The sequence below is a fragment of the Micropterus salmoides genome, unplaced genomic scaffold (assembly GCF_014851395.1).
Source record: "Micropterus salmoides isolate LMB-PRFRI ecotype aquatic unplaced genomic scaffold, ASM1485139v1 Ms_hic_scaffold_2599, whole genome shotgun sequence".
Classification (NCBI taxonomy): Eukaryota; Metazoa; Chordata; class Actinopteri; order Centrarchiformes; family Centrarchidae; genus Micropterus; species Micropterus salmoides.
The window spans coordinates 3,347-22,226 of record NW_024041816.1 but is presented as its reverse complement, the minus strand read 5'-3'; the positions used below and the strand labels follow the sequence as shown (position 1 = coordinate 22,226).

At 39.7% G+C, this 18,880-nt stretch overlaps 2 protein-coding genes across 2 annotated transcripts; one reads left to right on the top strand and one right to left on the bottom strand.

Moving 5' to 3' along the window:
* The first annotated feature begins 458 nt into the window (after positions 1-458).
* On the top strand, positions 459-7,631 carry LOC119919179 (39S ribosomal protein L45, mitochondrial-like). Its single transcript, XM_038739642.1, has 8 exons — positions 459-467; positions 620-815; positions 1,263-1,380; positions 1,600-1,698; positions 3,152-3,200; positions 3,296-3,445; positions 3,791-3,964; positions 7,182-7,631. Exons 1-8 carry the CDS (start codon positions 459-461, stop codon positions 7,278-7,280), a joined length of 894 nt encoding a protein of 297 aa, XP_038595570.1. The 3' UTR covers positions 7,281-7,631.
* LOC119919178 (probable G-protein coupled receptor 179) lies at positions 7,624-16,421 on the bottom strand (the record flags this gene model as incomplete). The annotated part of the gene is made up of 6 exons (XM_038739641.1): positions 7,624-12,723; positions 13,078-13,224; positions 13,955-14,057; positions 14,182-14,320; positions 14,889-15,127; positions 16,312-16,421. Coding segments are annotated over 6 exons (3,726 nt in total), but the record flags the coding sequence as incomplete, so codon positions are not given.
* Positions 16,422-18,880: the final 2,459 nt, after the last annotated feature.

Below are 18,880 nucleotides of genomic sequence, written 5' to 3'. Positions count from 1 at the left end.
TAACGCTTTAATGTATTGTATGCAGTATTCAATATGTTGAGGAAGCAGCTCAGTTTGTTTTCCTTGTTATGAACACGTTACACTGCACATAGTCCTTAAGAGGCTAGCTTAGCTAACGTTAGCTAACGTTAACTGTCAGGATATAACCTCCACAGATACATGGAAGCCTGTTTTAGACAGGGAAAATTAAATGTTAGGAATAACTAAAATCAACATATTCTTGATAAGTCAAAAGTATGGGATAGGAGGTCCAAATTAAGAGATGTACAAAGGCAAAACATCATTTTAACTTGCAGTCATATTATAACTCCTTCTCAAGAGCTGTATGGTAGGTCTTCCTAATATTTTGTCCATTCCATTTACATACGTGAGGGGGGCAAAATATTAGAAACACCTTCCAGTGTAACATACAACACTACTATAAGCTCAGTAATGTCTGTCTGACAGTTTCACCAAAAATGGAAAAGGTATAAGCTCATATTGTGGAAGTAGAATTAATGTCAGACCTGTTTTATTAGATCATGTACCTAATAAAGTGGCCAATGAGTGTAGATTGATAAACTAATTTTGAAAAAACACCTCTGATGATAAACACGTATTGTCGTCATCCTCCTCTTAGAATGCCGAGGCGTCTTTGGATGTGCGGCATCCCGTCCCACTTTTCCTGCCGGTCCGGACCAAGAAGCGGTACTTTATCCCACCAGCAGTGGGGCTGAAGGGGAAGAGGGAAGAGAACACAGAGGCCAAGGCCCGAGCAGCAGGGATCGTCTTCAGACAGGAGTACTTTGAGAGGCCCATTAACATCTCCTGCACTGGTAAAAATGTTTACTGACAGGGATGCATGAAATTGTTGCTGGTGTGGGACTACTTCGAGGGCAAAGTGTCAGAGATAGCGTAGGAAATAATTAAGTTAAGTTAAGCCGGATGTTGCCATATAGACATAAAAAATGACCCCAGTCTCTTCCTCACAGTAAGGAATACAGCCTTTTATTTTTTACACAGTACTCAGAAAACTGTTTTGTTTTGGCGACTGGTACAGAAACGCAGGTGTCCAGTCATCGTCTGGATAAAGAAAGTGTTGTATTAGTACTCAACAACAGCACATTTGTCCTCAAATGTTTTATAAGAAATGCCAGTTCATAACCCAAAGCGTGTAGCTACTCCTCATCAATCAGACGGCAGTGAAACTATTTCTTTTGAATATCTCTCCTGGTTGGAGGGTAGATACTGATTGATCAGTCCTGTCTGCTGTCCTTTTCCAGCGGGAATCTTTGACCCCTACATCCCCCCAGAGGGTGACGCTCGTCTTTCCAGTCTGTCTAAAGAAGGCCTGAAACAACGAACCGAACAGATACGACAGAGTGCTGCCTCACAGCTAGCGTAAGATTGTCCTCATGTGGATGTTTTTCTTGCCAAACATATCTGGATCTTGCAGGAAAGAGTTTGGTGTGGCTGTGTCATTGATAAAGAGGACGCTTGTTTCTTACCACCTTTTTTCAGCTGTTATAATGAATTAGATCCAAAACATTTTAAGATGATAAACGTTACAGGAAATGTGAGAAGGCTGAATGTATTTGTTTTTAATGTTGTTTCTAACAGGATTCGTAAAATCAAAGAGCACGACTCCGAGTTCAAGACTAAGGATTTTGCAGAGCGAGCTCAAGAAATCTTTATTGAGGCTCACAACTCCCTGGCACAGTAAGAAACTGAACTCATGTCTCTCACCTCGCTCAGCCAGCTGACACAATTTGGCTCAGCCTCTTAGTCAGCGAGGGATGCTGAATATTACAGTGAGACATTTGTTATAGAAGTGAGAAATGTGAGAGCAAGGTGGCAAAGCTCTCTGAAAGAACGATCCTTTGTTAACAAATAAGCTAAAACAAGTTTGGTAAGTAGGTAGGTTTATTGTCACAATATAACGAGTGATAGAGTGAAATTGAGTTTTGTAACTCCCTTCTGCTACATAGCAGACAATAACACTGGAGCAGTGCTGAGGATGAATTAGAGTTTAAGAGTCTGATAGCTTGGGAGAAAAAGCTGCTCTGCAGTCTGGTGGTGTGGCAGCAGAAACGCATGTATCTCTTCCCAGAAGGCAGCAGGGTGAACAGGTACTGTCCTTTAGTATCCTTTGGGCTCTGCGCGAGCACCTCACCTCACCGACATCACTGATGCTCGGGAAATGGTACCAATGATCTTCTGAGCAGTTTTAATCACCCGCTGCAGAGCCCTCCGGTCCTGCACCGTGCACATCCCATGCCAGTTTGTGATGTTCCCAGTTATGATGCTTTTCTTTTTTTGTTCTACTTACTTTGATAATTAATTAGCTGATTCTCACAATACATTGCAAAGCTGATGTACATGGACAGTCGTGTTGCCCTTTTACTGATATCAAACTGTGTGATACGTTCTTTTCTCCATTTAGGACAGTTTCAATCTTAACAAATGAGCAGAACCACAGTTATTCATTGAAGTAAGAGTCCAGTCCAGCTGTTTTTAACAGCATCTTCCTATGACTTAAAGAAGACTCTTCTGATGCATATTTTCAAGTCCTTGGGAAGTTGAGGATAAGATTTCAATTCAAGTTTAATTAGCAAATATAATTTGCTAAGATAACTATTAAATGGAGTGTGAAAGCTCATTCTTGGCAATATGAGTAGTTTGACAAAAAATCAAGTAAACAATAAAGTAAACTTTGAAGAATTCACTTTAAATGGGCTTTTGCTCTGTCTGATTAAACCTAAGTTAACTTGGCAAACTCCATCTGCTGATCAAGGTGTTGTTGAAAATCCTGAACCTTAATTATTTTTTGTCTATTACTAAATTCATTCTGTACATTTCATCAACTTTGTTTTTCTTTGTTAGAAACAAAATGGCACAGTCAAAATATCTTGCTCACATTTCCTCAGTCTGGTTCACATGCAGTAACACATATATTATAATATTTAATTTGAACAGTGTTTTGCTGCTCTCCCTGCCAAAGCAAAATGTCTCCAAATAAAAAGATTTTTGCTGAGCAACAATTATCTAAGTGAGACTTTATGGGGGGATTGACAGGAAGCAGAGCTTAATGTACAGTAATGCAGCATGTAATTTCATCAAACCTTACAAATGTTAAGATAAGTACGATTAACACCTGCTGTTTGTTTTGCAGGTTCAACAAAGAGAAACTTCACTCCTTGGTGACAGAGAGGTGTTATCCTGTAAGTGCTTCTTCTGAATGTTGCTGAAGTTGTTTACTAATTTAATTTCATCAAATCCTAATTTTACTGTTTTTCCTCCTCTGTGCTGCGTTCAGGAGATGACTAGGGGGAACCGTTACAAGACGATCCGCTGGAGGTTTGTGGAGTCCCTGGAGCCGCCCAAAGTGGTCCACGCCCGCTGCCCCGACATGGTCAGCAAAGGCAACCTGTACGGCCAGGTGACGGTCCGCATGCACTCCAAACAGGTACGACTCCTATGTTAATAGACTGTTGTCATCTCAACTCATATTCAGTCATGATATAGTGATACAGTATTTGTGTGCAGAGCTTTGTGCGCTAGTTTACCTTTATTTTCCATTTTTTAATTAGTACAGCTAGTCTGTTTCAGTATTTCTTAACCATGTGCTGCCAAAGCTTAAGTTTTGAGCATAAGTACTGTAATGTATCTACGCTGCACACAGTTAATTGCAGGGGTGAAACAAAGCAAATTCAAGAGCAGATTTTGTGTTTGCACCCGGGCTTAAAGCCAAGATTACAATCAGGATTGAGATGACTCGATGAATCCTCTTTCACGTCTGCTTGTCCTGCAGACTCTGGCCATCTACGACCGCTTCGGGAGGCTGATGCTGGGCAGCGAGGAGCAGCCGAAGGACGTCTTAGAGTACCTGGTTATAGAACGACACCTCGTCAATCCCTACGGCCGATGGAGGTTACATGGAAAAATAGTGCCGTCCTGGGCTCCTGCCAAAGACCCCATTATTAAGGTGACCCTCTACTCTGCAACAGCTGAAAATATCTTTCATATATCTTTTAGTAAGAATAAGGCAGAGGTCCAAGACACACTTCCCTTAAAAAGCAGATTAAAAAACCTTTTATAAACTTGCCAGTTCATACATTATATTATATTATTACAAAATTATAAACGCAACACTTTTGTTTTTGCCCCCATTCATCATGAGCAGAACTCAAAGATCTAAGACTTTCTTTATGTACACAAAAGGCCTGTTTCTCTCAAATATTGTTCACAAATCTGTCAAAAATCTGTGTTAGTGAGCACTTCTCCTTTGCTGAGATAATCCATCCACCTCACAGGTGTGGCATATCAAGATGCTGATCAGACAGCATGGCTATTGCACAGGTGATCCTTAGGCTGGCCACAATAAAAAGCCAACAGCAACCAATGGACTGTGATCAGTATTTTATATACTTTTATGGATGTATTCAGAACAGCTACTGAGTCAACATATCCATCTCTATGACAACTGAGCAAACTCCATCTGCTCAAAGTTGGAAGCTCCAAGAAAAAATGCTTGTTTTGGGATCTGTTTTGGAAATCTCTCTGCTAAAGAGCTGAAATTCAACTGACACATTTGATGCAACGTGAACTGGCCAGTTACTAAAGGCTGCTGTTTAGTTATTTTTTGACAAGAACGTTTTAATAGACCTAAATCACATTAGGAGAGAAGTCGGAGGAGCATGCAGAGCTGTTGACAAATAGCTTTTATTTGATTTGCCCAGTTCGGGAGACATTTATCTCTGATATTTCTGCCTTCATCCTAATAAAATAAATTTGTGGTGCTATCATTATTGAATCGATTACATTTAAAAGCCGACAGCAACATGAAACAAGAAACAATGTCCCAGTTACTCTGGATAATCCACACAACACACTGTCAACAGTTTTCATATGGACTCTTTGTATGATAGAAAGTAATACCAGTGAACGTTGAGACAGAAATCTCAGACCCAGATATTTCAAAACCTAGACAAATAAAGGCAAAACTATCTGCATATCTAAATGCCACTAGAGGTAAATGAGAAAATATATTTTTTGTAATTTAGGTGGCTCCTTAAGCATAAAGAGCTAATGTTCCTCAGTCTACAGGTTTGAGCATTTGAATAATATCAGTGTGTTCCCGATCGCTAAGCTCTAGACTGAGCGAGAGGACTCCTGTCGACCTGATTATGTTGTTCACAGTGTGAAAGCAGGAATAAACCACATTTCTTCTCTGCAACAGTTTTATTACCTAGCATATCTCCATTACATATACATATTTTGGACATGCAGCAGGAGGAATAGGATGTTGTGGTTAAGTCTTATGCACATGAACTACCATTTAAAATTTATATGATTTCATGACCTGTTGCCTATAATTTATTCTCATATGGTACAAGTTTCCTCAAGAATAAACATGTGAGCATCAGCAAAGGATACACAAAGCCTTGTTAAAATCTGATTACCTGAGAGGTCATGTTGAGTGTCTGCGCCACTTTTCACAATGTAGGACTGGAATAGAACCAGACTTGCATTATACGCATCACTGCAAAACATGGAATATAATCACCTTAAATCTGTGAGTCAGCCCCTGCTGTGTCTCAGATATAGCAGACAGATGGAGCGGTAATGTTGCCTGGAAGGTGTTTCTTACCCTGCTCTGATAGATCGTAAAAAAAAAAGCTTCACCATCAGTGTGCTGCAAAAATGTTAAAGGATAATTTTGGTGCTTTTTAAACCTGGGCCCTACCTGGGTTGAATTGATTAGTAGGTATAAAATGTTATGAAATCTGTGAAGTAGTTGGCTTCAGCTGGCAGCCGCAAACTGACTGCAGCGTATTCCTTCAGGGCAATTGGGGCCCATCAAACTTACGTCCACAAAAACTGCTTCTTTTTGCCACGACAGGTCATACTGTTATTAGATTACATTACATAAACTTTATTGTCACCAAGGAGAAACTTTTCTTTGGCCCAAAGTGCACTTGCAGCTTCGCAGACAAAACATACATACACAAACAAAAACCACACATCCGCCCAGATAGTAGGTTCTGAAGCACCGGCAAAGCAAATTCAGCCGAAAATACAAGAGATAAAAAGGATAACAGTCGACCAAACATGTATAAAAATCCAAGGTTACAATAAGTAAGGCAATATGTAAATGCACCTTTCCATAATTAATATTATACCAGGTGTCTGACACTATCATGGAAAGGATCCCTAAGAGTGACTCCCTTTGTTTTTAACAGGAAACTGAAGTCTCGCTCAAGGACAATTGAAAGGCAAACATAAGCACTTTTGTGGATGTAATTTTGACGGGCACAATTCCCCCAAAGTCTGCCGTCTGAAGCCATCTACTGAACAAATTCCAAAACTTTTTGTACCTACCAGTCATTTTAACACCAAAATATGGGAAAATAGGGTCCAGGTTCAAAAATACCCAAAGAATCCTTTAAAGTGATGACACAGGAGATCCCTTCTTTATTCTCATAGTTCGTTAATGTGACAATAAGGAGCTTATTAATGTGATCACAAAGCAGAACGTTTCATCCCTCAATAAGAAAACAGGAGGAATTAGATTTATGTAATTTATCGCAACAGAATGAGTCTTAAACGGTGTGCCTCCAAAAATATTTAAACGTATGTTTTATTGTATATTGGTTGTCTTTACCAAAAGTGATTCATTTCATGATTTCTTTCTAGACATTCCTTTTTTTAAAACACCTTGAAGCTCTTACATGATATACAGTATATCTTAAACTCAGTTTCAGCAAACCTCTGAGGTTTGACTATTTCTTTGTGGGTATTTTAGACTCTGCCACCTGTCAATCAGAATCTGTCAGGTCAGCTGACAAATGAAAGCAGGACTCCAGCTGTAGTCCATGAAATCAAAGAGAAACAAAATCCAGATTTGACACAATTGCAGCTCTAGGGTTTAGGGGACAGTAAGTGGTGAACCTCCAAGTATTTACTTGTAAAAAACTAAGGTAAATAGCAAATACCTCCTAATTCTAAGAAATTCTGGGAAACCATTTATTGTGATATAATACAATACTTTTTGGATATCACAAACTTGTTTTCTCATCTTGGTCCTGAAGGTTAATTCCCCTTGAAACACAAGTATGGATTAGATGGCACTTAAATATATTTTATTAACATTTGACTCTGCTAACAAGTGATACTCATCTGCTCTTCTTACATTTTTTCAGACTGTGATGATTCCTGGTCCAGAGCTGAAGCCAGGACAAGAGTTTGAGGCCCTCAACTATGAAGTTCCCAAACCAGAGGCAGTTCAGTGGAACAAATAGGCCACCAGGTGGCACTGCTCTTTTCATCAAACCACAGGAGGATATTATCTGCAGGCATGGGCCAAATGCTGTTTAAAATTTGGCCATGGTTGGTTAGTTTGTCCACTTTGGCAGGAAACCAGGCTTCCTTTGGAGGCTCTTATCTGTTTGAAAAACTCTGTTGGCTGTTGAAATGATGGAAACAGCAGGTGAGATTTAGGATGAACAAACCACTGTGTCCTGCAGCCAATAAAGCTGCTTCTGTCTTTGCGATGAATTACCACAGAATAGTCACAACATTTTCAAGTTTTCTTTTTTTTAAATAAAATTAACATGTACATGTATAAAATAAAATGTTCAGATCTCCAGAAATGATATGGTTTATTTCTCTGATGATTGTGCTGCATGTTGACCTCAGGAAATACAAAAATAAAGTGCCCCATCTGCTTCTCTTCACACCAGTAGATTCTCTTTATCAGAATAATCTTTTATAGATGATGTTGCATACAAAATGGAAAACCGAGCATAGGCTGTTTCTTTATGCAAGTTACAACAATATTAGATTTTTTTTTTTTACGGAACAACAATTTACAGCATACTCATTCAAAAACACACTTACATGCAACAATGCTCACAGAACTAGGTCACTCCATTGACAAAAAACTTGGTGCAGTGTGTAACAATGAGATCACTGAATGAAAAACCTAGTCACTGTAGCAGAAGTGCTGAAAAACACCTGATTTCACAGACAAATTGCTGGCATAGACACAATACTCAATTACATCAATACAGAAAACTGTTAATATTAAGTTTTATTTTTCATAAAACCTTTTTCAACATAATACTGGGTTTTAAAAAGTTGCAGTTGTCTGTATCTGAAACATAATGATTCTGAAAGTAGGACTCATTAATGTCAGACATGAAAGGTAGGGCCACTCTTATAAAAATATCTAATAGTCACAAGACATCTTTGATTAATCCATAAATTGATTTAATTGAAATAAAATCTGTAATTTCTCCAGTATTATCGGTCGTCTGCATATTAATGGAGTCATGCATAAGAATCTCTTATCTAGTTCCTTTCAAAGACTTCAAGGAATATTTATGAATATTAAAGTGTCGCCAAAGATTTGACTTTTTAAAATGATTATCATTATCTGCATAAAGTACCCTGACAAAAATGTTTGTAGTTATTCAACAGATAGGGGCAGCCCTATTCTTCATTGAAACTGAGGCCTTACCTCCATAACTCACATTATTTACAGCATTTAGATGGAGAAAATTTGGAAGCAGGTCAGGTTAGCTGCAACATAAACTGCAAAAAAATTACAAAGAACATCAAATTGTATAGGACATACAATTTGATGTTCTTTGCAATTGCCAAACATTTTTTAAAAACTTATTTTTCACAGTGTGTTTTTAATATTAAATCACATTGTCCCATCTCAATGAAACTGGTGTACAGTGAGCTGCATCCACATAAAAGGCATTGACATGACTTTCTAAATGCACAGATATAAAATGTTTAGGCTGCTTTTCACTGCAGTTTATTTAAATTTATGTTTTTTTTTATTACTGAATCAAAAGTAAGGGAGTAATATCAATTATTGGCCTTTAGTCATGAAATCAGTCTTAAGCAAACAGGTTTGCATAGTTGTATTAATCATTAATACCTGGTAGAAATGTAAATTGTCATCAACTGTAGTTCTGGTGGCGCTACTTTACATGTAACACTTTCCTGTACTTTGAAAATATGTCCACTATTAGGCTGAATTTATCTGGTGTATGCTGGTTAGGCTTCCATCTTTAATTAAGTTCCATATTTTAGGCCCTGTGCTATTTGTGATTGTGAGCACGGTAGACTTGTTAAGTTCAGCTTTTGTAACATATGTACCCCAGCCATGGGTCCAGCATATTGTACGTACATGGCAAATATGTGAATTGTCACCTAAAAACATACAAAGACACACAAAAACATTTTAATTTAAAATGGGGGGGTAGAAGCAGGAAGAAAAGGGACTTCATCTAAATGCCTTAGATGCCCTTCCATCAGCCAAGAAATCAGTTTGTAGTTTACTGCTGGATTGATTAGGGACATACTGAGTGTGCAATATGTGCTCCAGTTAAAAGAAAACATTTTCAATCAGGTTTGCACAACTTATTGTGTCCAGCTCATCAAGTCTCAACTACAGGCTTAGTCAGATAGTGGCATAGCCTAAATGGATAGTCCAACCTGAAATAACACAGCCCTAAGTTTTGTCTTTGAGTAGCCCAGGTAATTGTCCAGCAGAAAAGGGTTCTCAGCTCTGCACGCTGCAGAAGCTGTTAGTGAGCTGACCCTGTTCTCTGACCTCCCCGTGGAGCTGGAGAAGTTCAGCGTTCCCCTTCCACAGGGTGCCACCAAAATGGTTGTTCACATTGCCCTTGCTTTAGCACGAGGGGTCAAAAGTGGAAGCAAATGCGGGCTAGATTTAGGTCACAAGTCAGGTGGGAATACAAGAGCCTCAGCAGCACATTCTGCATCGTCCTCTTCATCTTCCTCAGGAATATTCTCAGGCTCCCATGTAAAAATGTCAGAGGCATTGTCTGTGAATGAGCCAGATCTGCTCCTTACCATCTCCCAGGGACACAAAGCATCACGGCGGCCCAGGGCTAGGTTTTCTTTGGACTCCATCTGCTCTGTGCAGATATCTGCTGGAGTATCTTCTACATTAAGTGGCTCCTGGTTCTCTATGACTTCATCTTTGTCAGTGTTGGGAATATCAGCTTGACTTTGGGTTGAAGTTTGTGGATCCTTAGAGTCCCAGGGACAAATGTCTGCTCCAGTGCTGTCTTGCTTTTTGACAACTCCTGGTTCTTCTGTCTCCCAAGGACAAACATCTGCCAGAGTGCTATCTTGCTTTTTGAGAACTTTGGGCTCTTCTGTCTCCCATGGACAAACATCTGCCAGAGCACTATCTTGCTTTTTCAGAACCTTTGGTGCTTCTGTCTCCCATGGACAAACATCTGCACGAGCTGTGTCTTGCCTTATATGACTCTCTGATGTTTTGGGGATCTCTGATTTTCCTGATTCTGGTTCACTACTATCCCATGGACAAACATCTGCCAGTCTTTCCAGTCCTTGTGAACCCATCTTGCTAGCTGCGGATTTTTCAGGGGGCTCAGTTTCCCAGGGACATATGTTTACTCTTGTGCCGTCTTTTCCTTCAGTCTGTATAGAAGCAGCTTTCAAAGGCAAGACACCTTGTAGTGAGTCTTCTGGTTTGTCTTGATGTCCAGTCTCCCACGGACAAATATCTACCTTGATGATCATTTGTGAGATTGTGTTTGTATTTGTTGGCTCTGTGTTGCTCTCTTCCCATGGACAAATGTTTTCCATCGTTTTAGGGGGATCAGGGAAATCCCATGGACAACTTTCTGTTGTCTTGGTCACTTGTCTGCCCAAATGCAGGGCAGGTGATTTTGCGTTGTATTTTTGCTCATTACTTAAACTCTGCTCTTTTGATGCCGCCGTGTAGACTGCAGGTTTCATAACTTCTTGTCGAAAGGGCACTGTCAGCGTTCCCTTGGTCTCCAAAGGACTTAGATTTTCATATACAACGTCAGGCTTGTCCTGAACATCCCAAGGACAAACATTAGAATATTCATTTTCTTGCCTTATTGAAGGTTGGGGAGTTTCTGCAGTCTGCCAGGGACATATGTCTGCTGCACGTTTTAAAGACTGTTGTGTCTGTGAATCTATGGATGGTTTACTATGATAAATAATGGGAACATCCTGCGATTCCCAAGGACACACATTACTATGAGCACTTCCTCGTCTTTTCGCTTTATCTTGCTCTTGAGATTCCCACGGACATACATTACTATGGGTACTTCCTCGTCTTCTCACATCCCCTGGCTCTTGCGATTCCCATGGACATACATTAGATGGTTCAGATACCTGCGATTCCCAAGGGCAGACGTCTGCTTTAATGCTCTGCTGCTTCTTTGATCCCTCTTCTTCCTGGAAAGTACCAGAAGTACCAGTTCCATCCCATGGACACACATCTGCATAGGAAACATTACGGGTTGGTGTTCTTCGATAACTACCTCTTCTGCGGGTCGAAGGAGTTCTACAGCTGCTGGCAGTTTCCCAAGAACTTATACTACTACGTTTGCTATTCTGCCTTGATAAGAACACATTTTCATAGGTGCCATCTTTTTGCATATCCTCCATGTCCCAAGGGTAGACTGCAGATTTGACAATAACAAGCCTTCTTGGGCTTCTGTCTGTAGAATCCCCAGAGGACAGTCTGATGGCATTCTGCTTCACAAGGCATGGTTTTCCATCCGTTGTCATACTTCTTTTCTGCAGTGACCTCTTTTCTATGCTTGGACGTCTGCTAGATGTCCCTGATCTTGGTGTTGTGGAAGCACTTTCCTGACTTTTTTGTGAGACAGAATCCTCTTTATGTAAACTTCCCTCCTTGCTTCCTGCATCCATGGATCCCATAATGGATTTCACAGAGAGCCACTTAGTGGTAGTGGTGCGGAAGGAAAAGATGCGTTGATCTTTTGTGACCTTTGGTCTTGGAGTGCCTGGTGCACTTGCAGACACAGTGAGCTGTGGTTTGGGGGACTCAGTTTCACCTTTTGTTGCCTTGTCCTCTGAAGGATTCTTGTCTACAGGTGGTAAATGGTCCCAGGGACAGATAAGTGCCTCGGGAGATATTGCCCTTTTTTGCTCACAATTCTCAGAATTTGCGTAGGTGACATGCTTCTGGTTCTTGTCCCCTGATTGTTCTTGCTCCACATCCCAAGGACAGACCTCAGCCTTGTCAAATGACTCTGACTTGAGAGCACTCCTGGTCTGATCACTAATGGATATGCTCTGCCTGGACCTTGTCAGCACTGTGCTGGCTCTGTTAACCTTAGCTATGTTCTCCATAGAATGGGCGGTAGTTGAGGTTAGACTCCAGGACTTATGGAGCTTGGTATGATCAGGATGCAGGAGATTGGTATCGATTGTCAGATTTTGGGCACTGGCTGACTTACAAACCCCTGGTGGAATATCCAAAGAATCAGTCTCAGATCGCCGGGATGATCTCTTCACAGCGTTGGCCTTTAACATGGAGTCACGTAAAGAAGAGTCTCTTTCCCTGACATAGTGATGATCGCTTTGAGACTTGCGCATGGATGGAGATGGTGTTCTCACTGAACTCCTGTAACTGATACTGACAGATACTGTATCTGGGGCCCTCCTGAAAGACTCAGACAGATTCACGCTTCTACTGTGGAAGGATCCATCTTTCTCCTCGCGGCTGCACTGCCGGCTCATGGTTTCTGGGATCTCAGCAATGCGTCTAATAATGGATCTCCCCAGTGCACATCGAGAACTTCGTTTCTTTGACAGATGAGGGTTGTTTGCAGTCATCTTCTTGGTCTTGTGGACTTCTAACTGGGCATATAACTTCTTCAGTTCATCCTGGTGCATATGAAGAAGGGTGGGAATTGATGAAGGGATTAAGGAAATGGTTGAAATGATTGTGGAGAGGAGAAGATATGGAGAGTAACAAGTCAGAGGAAAGGTAAGAAGAACACAGTTTAGGATAAGAGAAGGATAAAGGGGGGAGAAATTGTTGATTGTATTTACTGTTGATTTATGATTTGAATTATAATACATTTAAGATCTGTTTAATTGAGTCTACATGTGGTCATAACTGACATTAAGGGACATTTATTTTTCTTTAAATGTGAGCTTTGGAATTTCTTCTACCCTTTGTAAATGATGTCCCAATGCAAAGTGATAACATCGTTCTGAGGGGACAATAGAGTTTACCCGAAAGTCATCCGGGTCCACACTGTGCTCACTCCAAGCAGAGTGAAAACTGCTGTTGAGGTATGAGCCGGAGCGCCGAAGGTCCACTTCATCTTCATACACCTCTGCTGCAATCTCCTCTCTCACAGGCTTGGACACATAAAGGAACTGTGGAACAGACACACAGGCATACAATTAATATGTAATCTTTTGCACGTTAAAACAACAGTGTAGTCATGCACATTCATTAATGTGTGTAGGGCTGGTGATCCACTGTCCACAGTAAAATCTTGGATGGATTGTCACAAAGACTTTCATGGTATGCATTTTAACACTAATACTAAACATTATATGCTAAACTGTAGCATTACTCACTAAGTTAAATGCTAACTGAAGGGAATGCGGTCACTATGATAATGGAGCATTTAGCTAGCTAGCATTACAGAGTCTTGGAACATCATTTTTTATCCACTCAGCAATTTTGCTTTCTGTTGTGTGTGTTCTGTTGTGCCTTTGACGCAGTACTTCTTGAAATCCTGAATGACTTAAAATACGCAATGACACTTGTATTCACTAAATCATTGGTTGGACAAGCAGGCTACAATAATGAGAGTGGATTAGTTTGACCTTTCATGCACTTTCCTTCCACTTTGCCAAAAGCACTTGAACGTGTCCCATTACTCCAATATATATCACTATATTAAATGTACATTTCAGTCTAGATACATCATCTGAACGATTACAAGGTGCAAAGCAGTGGGAGCTGTCACTTCTGGTGAGTTTACATGTACATTAAAGTTATTAAAATAAATCAAGATGAAGTGTCAAGAGCAAGGATGTATCATCAAGATTACTTTTTCTACTCTGACCCCTTATTCTACACACAAATGCTGAGTACCTTGGGTATAAAGAGCAGGGCGAGTGTCACAGTGATGGTCACATGAGTGTGTGTGAAGGAGAGCAGCAACATCCAATCAGGATGGAGAGAGGGAAAAGTGAACCTGAGGGAGACAGAAAATACAAAATCATGTTACACTGTGTTTTTTGTATACAAATACACTGCTGTGTGTATTGTTCAGATTAGCTGTGCTGCATCTGAGGTACAGAGAAATGCTTGTTGTTTACCGGAACAGGTGAAACATGGTGGAGAGAAGCAGCTCGTTGTGGATGGCAATGCCCATGTAGCGAGGTTCATGGAAGGCTGAGGGGACCGGCCTGACGGCGGTCCACAGGGAGCTGCCCCAGCACAGGAACAGGAGCTCAGCTGAAGAAAGTAAGGACAGAGGAAATGCTGACCGCTTGAAAGTTCAGATATGAATAGTGAAGGAATCTAATACTGATGAAATGCTAAATAATGTGTGAAAACTGCCATCCAATATAGTCAATAAGCAAGTTTGGCCTTATTTTTGTAGTTTTATGGTTCAACTTTGACCTACCATATTACTGTAGTTGTGTAGGTTTGCTGTACAATGACGCATTATTACTGACATTTCAGGTTTTATCTAAAAGAAAATAAAATGTGTCTCTATAATCCACAGTTAGCTAACCGGTCTGATAATCTGGTCTTTCATAGATTTCTAATAGGATTTTGTTGTAGTAAAGTCTTTGGTTTTAGCGTAATAATTACTTGACTATTGTTTAAGGTTAAAATATGAGCAAATTGAATTTATTGTTTATTTAAAAAATGTATTATCCATTCTAACTTATCAGTATATTACATAAACATACCAATAATACTTACAAAAAAAACAATTTAATAATAACTGCTTGTTGGAGTGAAAGGATCTATCAGCTCAGAATGCCTCACACGCTGTTTGTCTACTGACACTCACCCACAGCCATCATGTAGTCCCAGCGGTCCAGGTAACACAGGTTGAACCCCTGCCCGTCTGATGTGGTCATTGTGATGAACACTGGGATGTTCCTGTCGCGGTTTTGGAGGACACCCACAGTCCACGCACACAGGAACCAGCTGACTGTCATCAGCATCACTCCCAGAATCCTCAGCAGGTGGAGGCTGGACATGTAGGGCACTCTCTGGGCCGTGCGTGAGAGGAACACCTTCAGCACCCTGTGCAGAGGCAAGGATCAATCAGTATTTGACCGCTGAAGACAAAATGTTGTTGTTGGAACTAACTTTTTAGGTTTAAGGACTTTAAAGTAGACTATATAACTTTTGCTAAACAAAATAATTGGATAATAGTAAATTTAATTTTCCTTTCCCACAGTTAGGAAACAGGAACCATGTTTCTGGTAAGGTATATTTACATATTTTGCTTATTTTACGATTATGTTAATTATGTTTATTGGAGACGTTGTGTACCTGTAGCACAAGTAGAAGAGAGTCATAGAGTCTGTGAACAGACTCAGTATTGTCAGTTACAGGCAATATCTATGTGAAGTTAGCTGACATTAGAGAACATTAAGAGACTGGTCACACCAGAGCAAGTAAGACTGCAGCAGGTTGAATTGAGCAAGGGTGCCTTTTTATTTATTGTTTTTAAGATATTTTTGGGGCATTTAGTCTTTATTTAGATAGGATTGAGAAGTAGGAAATGAAGGAGTGAGAGAGGTGACGATATGCAGCAAAGGGCAGGCTGGAATTGAGCCCCGGCTGCAGCTATAAGGACTCAGCCTTGTACATGGGGCACACTGTCATCTGAGCTCCCTGCAACCTGCCTTTTTTATGTCTTATGAATTCAACTTTTCATTTCTATGAGGAAGATCAAAAACAAGTAGTTTAACTTAGAAACTGTGAAGTTTCATTATATTTCAGTCAGTTGTGATTGTCCAAGATTCAGCTGGTGCATTTCAATATGTTTAGATTAGATAAAATACAATAACACTAAATAAAGTGCAAATAGAATAGAACAGAAATATAGTGACAGAGCACTAATAGGTAATCATAGGCTCAGGGGAACAGGTGCATTATAGATCATCAGGAAGTTGCTTCCATCTGTGCAGGTGCAGCATCGCAGCTTCACTTTGTTTGGGTCTGACTCGAGGTTCTACCTGCTGACTGCTTCCTAAAGATCAAATCTGGGTTTATATTCTTCAACGAGATCAGATTTATAAACTAGAAGTATCACTTCAAAATTATTATTATAATAATTTAATTAATAATTATATATACTATTCTAAGTACAGACTGTGATGAGATCTCTATGTTTTTAATCAACTAAACGTTGGTGGCCTTATTGTTGTGTTGACCTGTTGTGGGATGTTACTGTAAAATAAAATAAAATGCCAACCTACCTGTACATTTTCAGTGTGACTGTGCCGTAGACGATGGAGAAGCCGAGCATTCGAACCCAGCGCAGCAGAATACACCTGAACGTACTCGGCTTGAAGTACATGATGAAGACCTGCAGAGTCAGACATTTACTGTGAGTCAAACAACAGCATCAATGTGGACGACTGATTTAATTGGTGTGTATCTCCACTGATTATATGTATGAAATATGTTATTACTACTACTAGTTCTACTACTATCACTGCTCCTTAAAAGTACTACTATTGGTATGAGTACTGCTAGACAAAAGTACATTAGTACTACTGCTTTCGGAGTGTAATGTATATAACTACATGAACTCAAGTACTGTACTTAAATACAATTTGGAGTTACTTTATTTCAGTATGTCCATTTTATGCTCATCTATACTTCTACGATTTTGGAAGCCAATATTGTAATTTTTATTCCACTACATTTATATGACGACATTAGTTGCTAGTTACATTGAAGATTCACATAATTAATACAAAACATAAATCAACTAATAAATTAGTGATGCTTAAATATTAATGCATCACTAATTATAATGCAGTGTTATTGTATGTATTATTCTGAAATGGACCATCCTGCAAAATGAGAACTTTTACCTTTGGCACTTAAAGTGTATTTTGATGGAATACTTACAGTATCTCACAAAAGTGAGTACACTCCTCGCATTTTAGTAAATATTTGATTATATCAAATATATTATATAACACTGAAGAAATGACACTTTGGTACAATGTAAAGTAGTGAGTGTACAGCTTGTATAACAGTGTAAATTTGCTGTCCCCTCAAAATAACACATCACACAGACATTAATGTCTAAACCGCTGGCAACAAAAGTGAGTTCACCCCTAAGTGAAGATGTCCAAAACATTAATAGAACCATAAAAAGTACTACTGCTGTTGACATTTTACCACCATTTGACTAAGTCTGACAGTATATGAACAATATATCCAACAGATGCTTAATAATACGTCTCATCAGCATTAAACTGGCAGTTTAAAAAACATGATGTCTGAACTGAATGTGTCTTATACTTGTGTAGACAGGTTGTACTGTCGTCTCTTTTCAGTAGAGTGGATGTCTGTAATCCAGGAATTAAAGGCCATTGTACTGTGCCAGTCAGTCTCATCATCATCAAGTCCGAACAACATAAGGGATAAACGACTCAGAGTGAATACTTATAGAACCAGAAACAATGTGCAGTAAACATCCAGAGGAAGGCAGTTTTAATCAGCAGAAATGGCCCATACTCATAGGCAGATTGGGGTCTCAGTTATAGAAGAAGTAATCTGATTGGTCAATCTTAAACTACGTTGTGTGGGTGGAGCCAAAAAACACCAGAAACCTTTATGAAATTGAAAGGCCTGGTGCTGTTTTACCATATGAAATTTACCTGGTCTCTTAGCTCAGTTAGTTGGCTTAACTGATGTTCTAATATAATGAATACCATAAGATGATTGATTAAAAAACCTATGACCATGTCAACTGGTTAGCTTCTCCTGACTTTTTCTTTAGCAGGTCAGAGCTGTCACTTATTACATTTATTCATTTAAGCTGACGCTTTTATCCAAAGTGACTTACAATTGCTATACATGTCAGAGGTCGCACGCCTTTGGAGCAACTAGGGGGTAAGTGTCTTGCTCAGGGACACAATGGTGGATGGGTCACAGTGGGAATTGAACCCAGGTCTCCCACACCAAGGCATCTATGCGCCATCACCACCCTTATCCTGGAGACTGGCACAAAATTCTGACCAGACATTCAGGTCCCTCAGAGGATTAACCTTAATGACTTTGGTGAGCCCCTGACTTTTCCTCTAGCGCCACCATCAGGTTAAAATTAAAATGTGTCCTATACTTTGAGTTAGGACTAAACACCTGCAAAACTAATGACATTCCCATCAGCTTCAGCTGTACTTTGCTCTTAGAGCTAATTAGCTAATGTTAGCATGCTAACACTAACCTAAGATGGTGAACATGGTTAACATTATACCTGCTTTACGGAAGCCCTAAGCAACCATTGATTCAAATATTTTTTCTACTCCATTTTGATAATTTGCTTGTGATCTCAAGATAACAAAACACTATTTAAACACAGGTCGGCAGGAACGTTTCTTAATGGTAATTTCTGTATGGATTTTAGTGTCACTGACTTTGTTGGGCAAGCTACTTGAAAAATGTAGTGAGCTAAGCTACTAGCTACTCGACATTAAATGAAGCTTCACTACACAGAAGCTACCCCCCAGTGAAATGTAGCAAGCTAAGCTACAGCAATGTGGCAAAAGTAGCTTATTTACATCTAAGCTACTTTTAATGAGCTACACAGTGACACTGACAGTTTTCTGAAATTATCTTAAAGACACGCACCTGCTGACCCCTGTATTCAGCTATAGTTTATTATCTCAAGATCACGAGAAAGTGATCTTGTTATAACGGGAAAATGGAGTAAAAAGTATTTGAATGGATGGCCTCTTGGTGCTTCTGTACTGCTTAGCATCAGCGTGTTAGCATTTTTATTTTAAGCATTTTAGTATGCTGATGTTA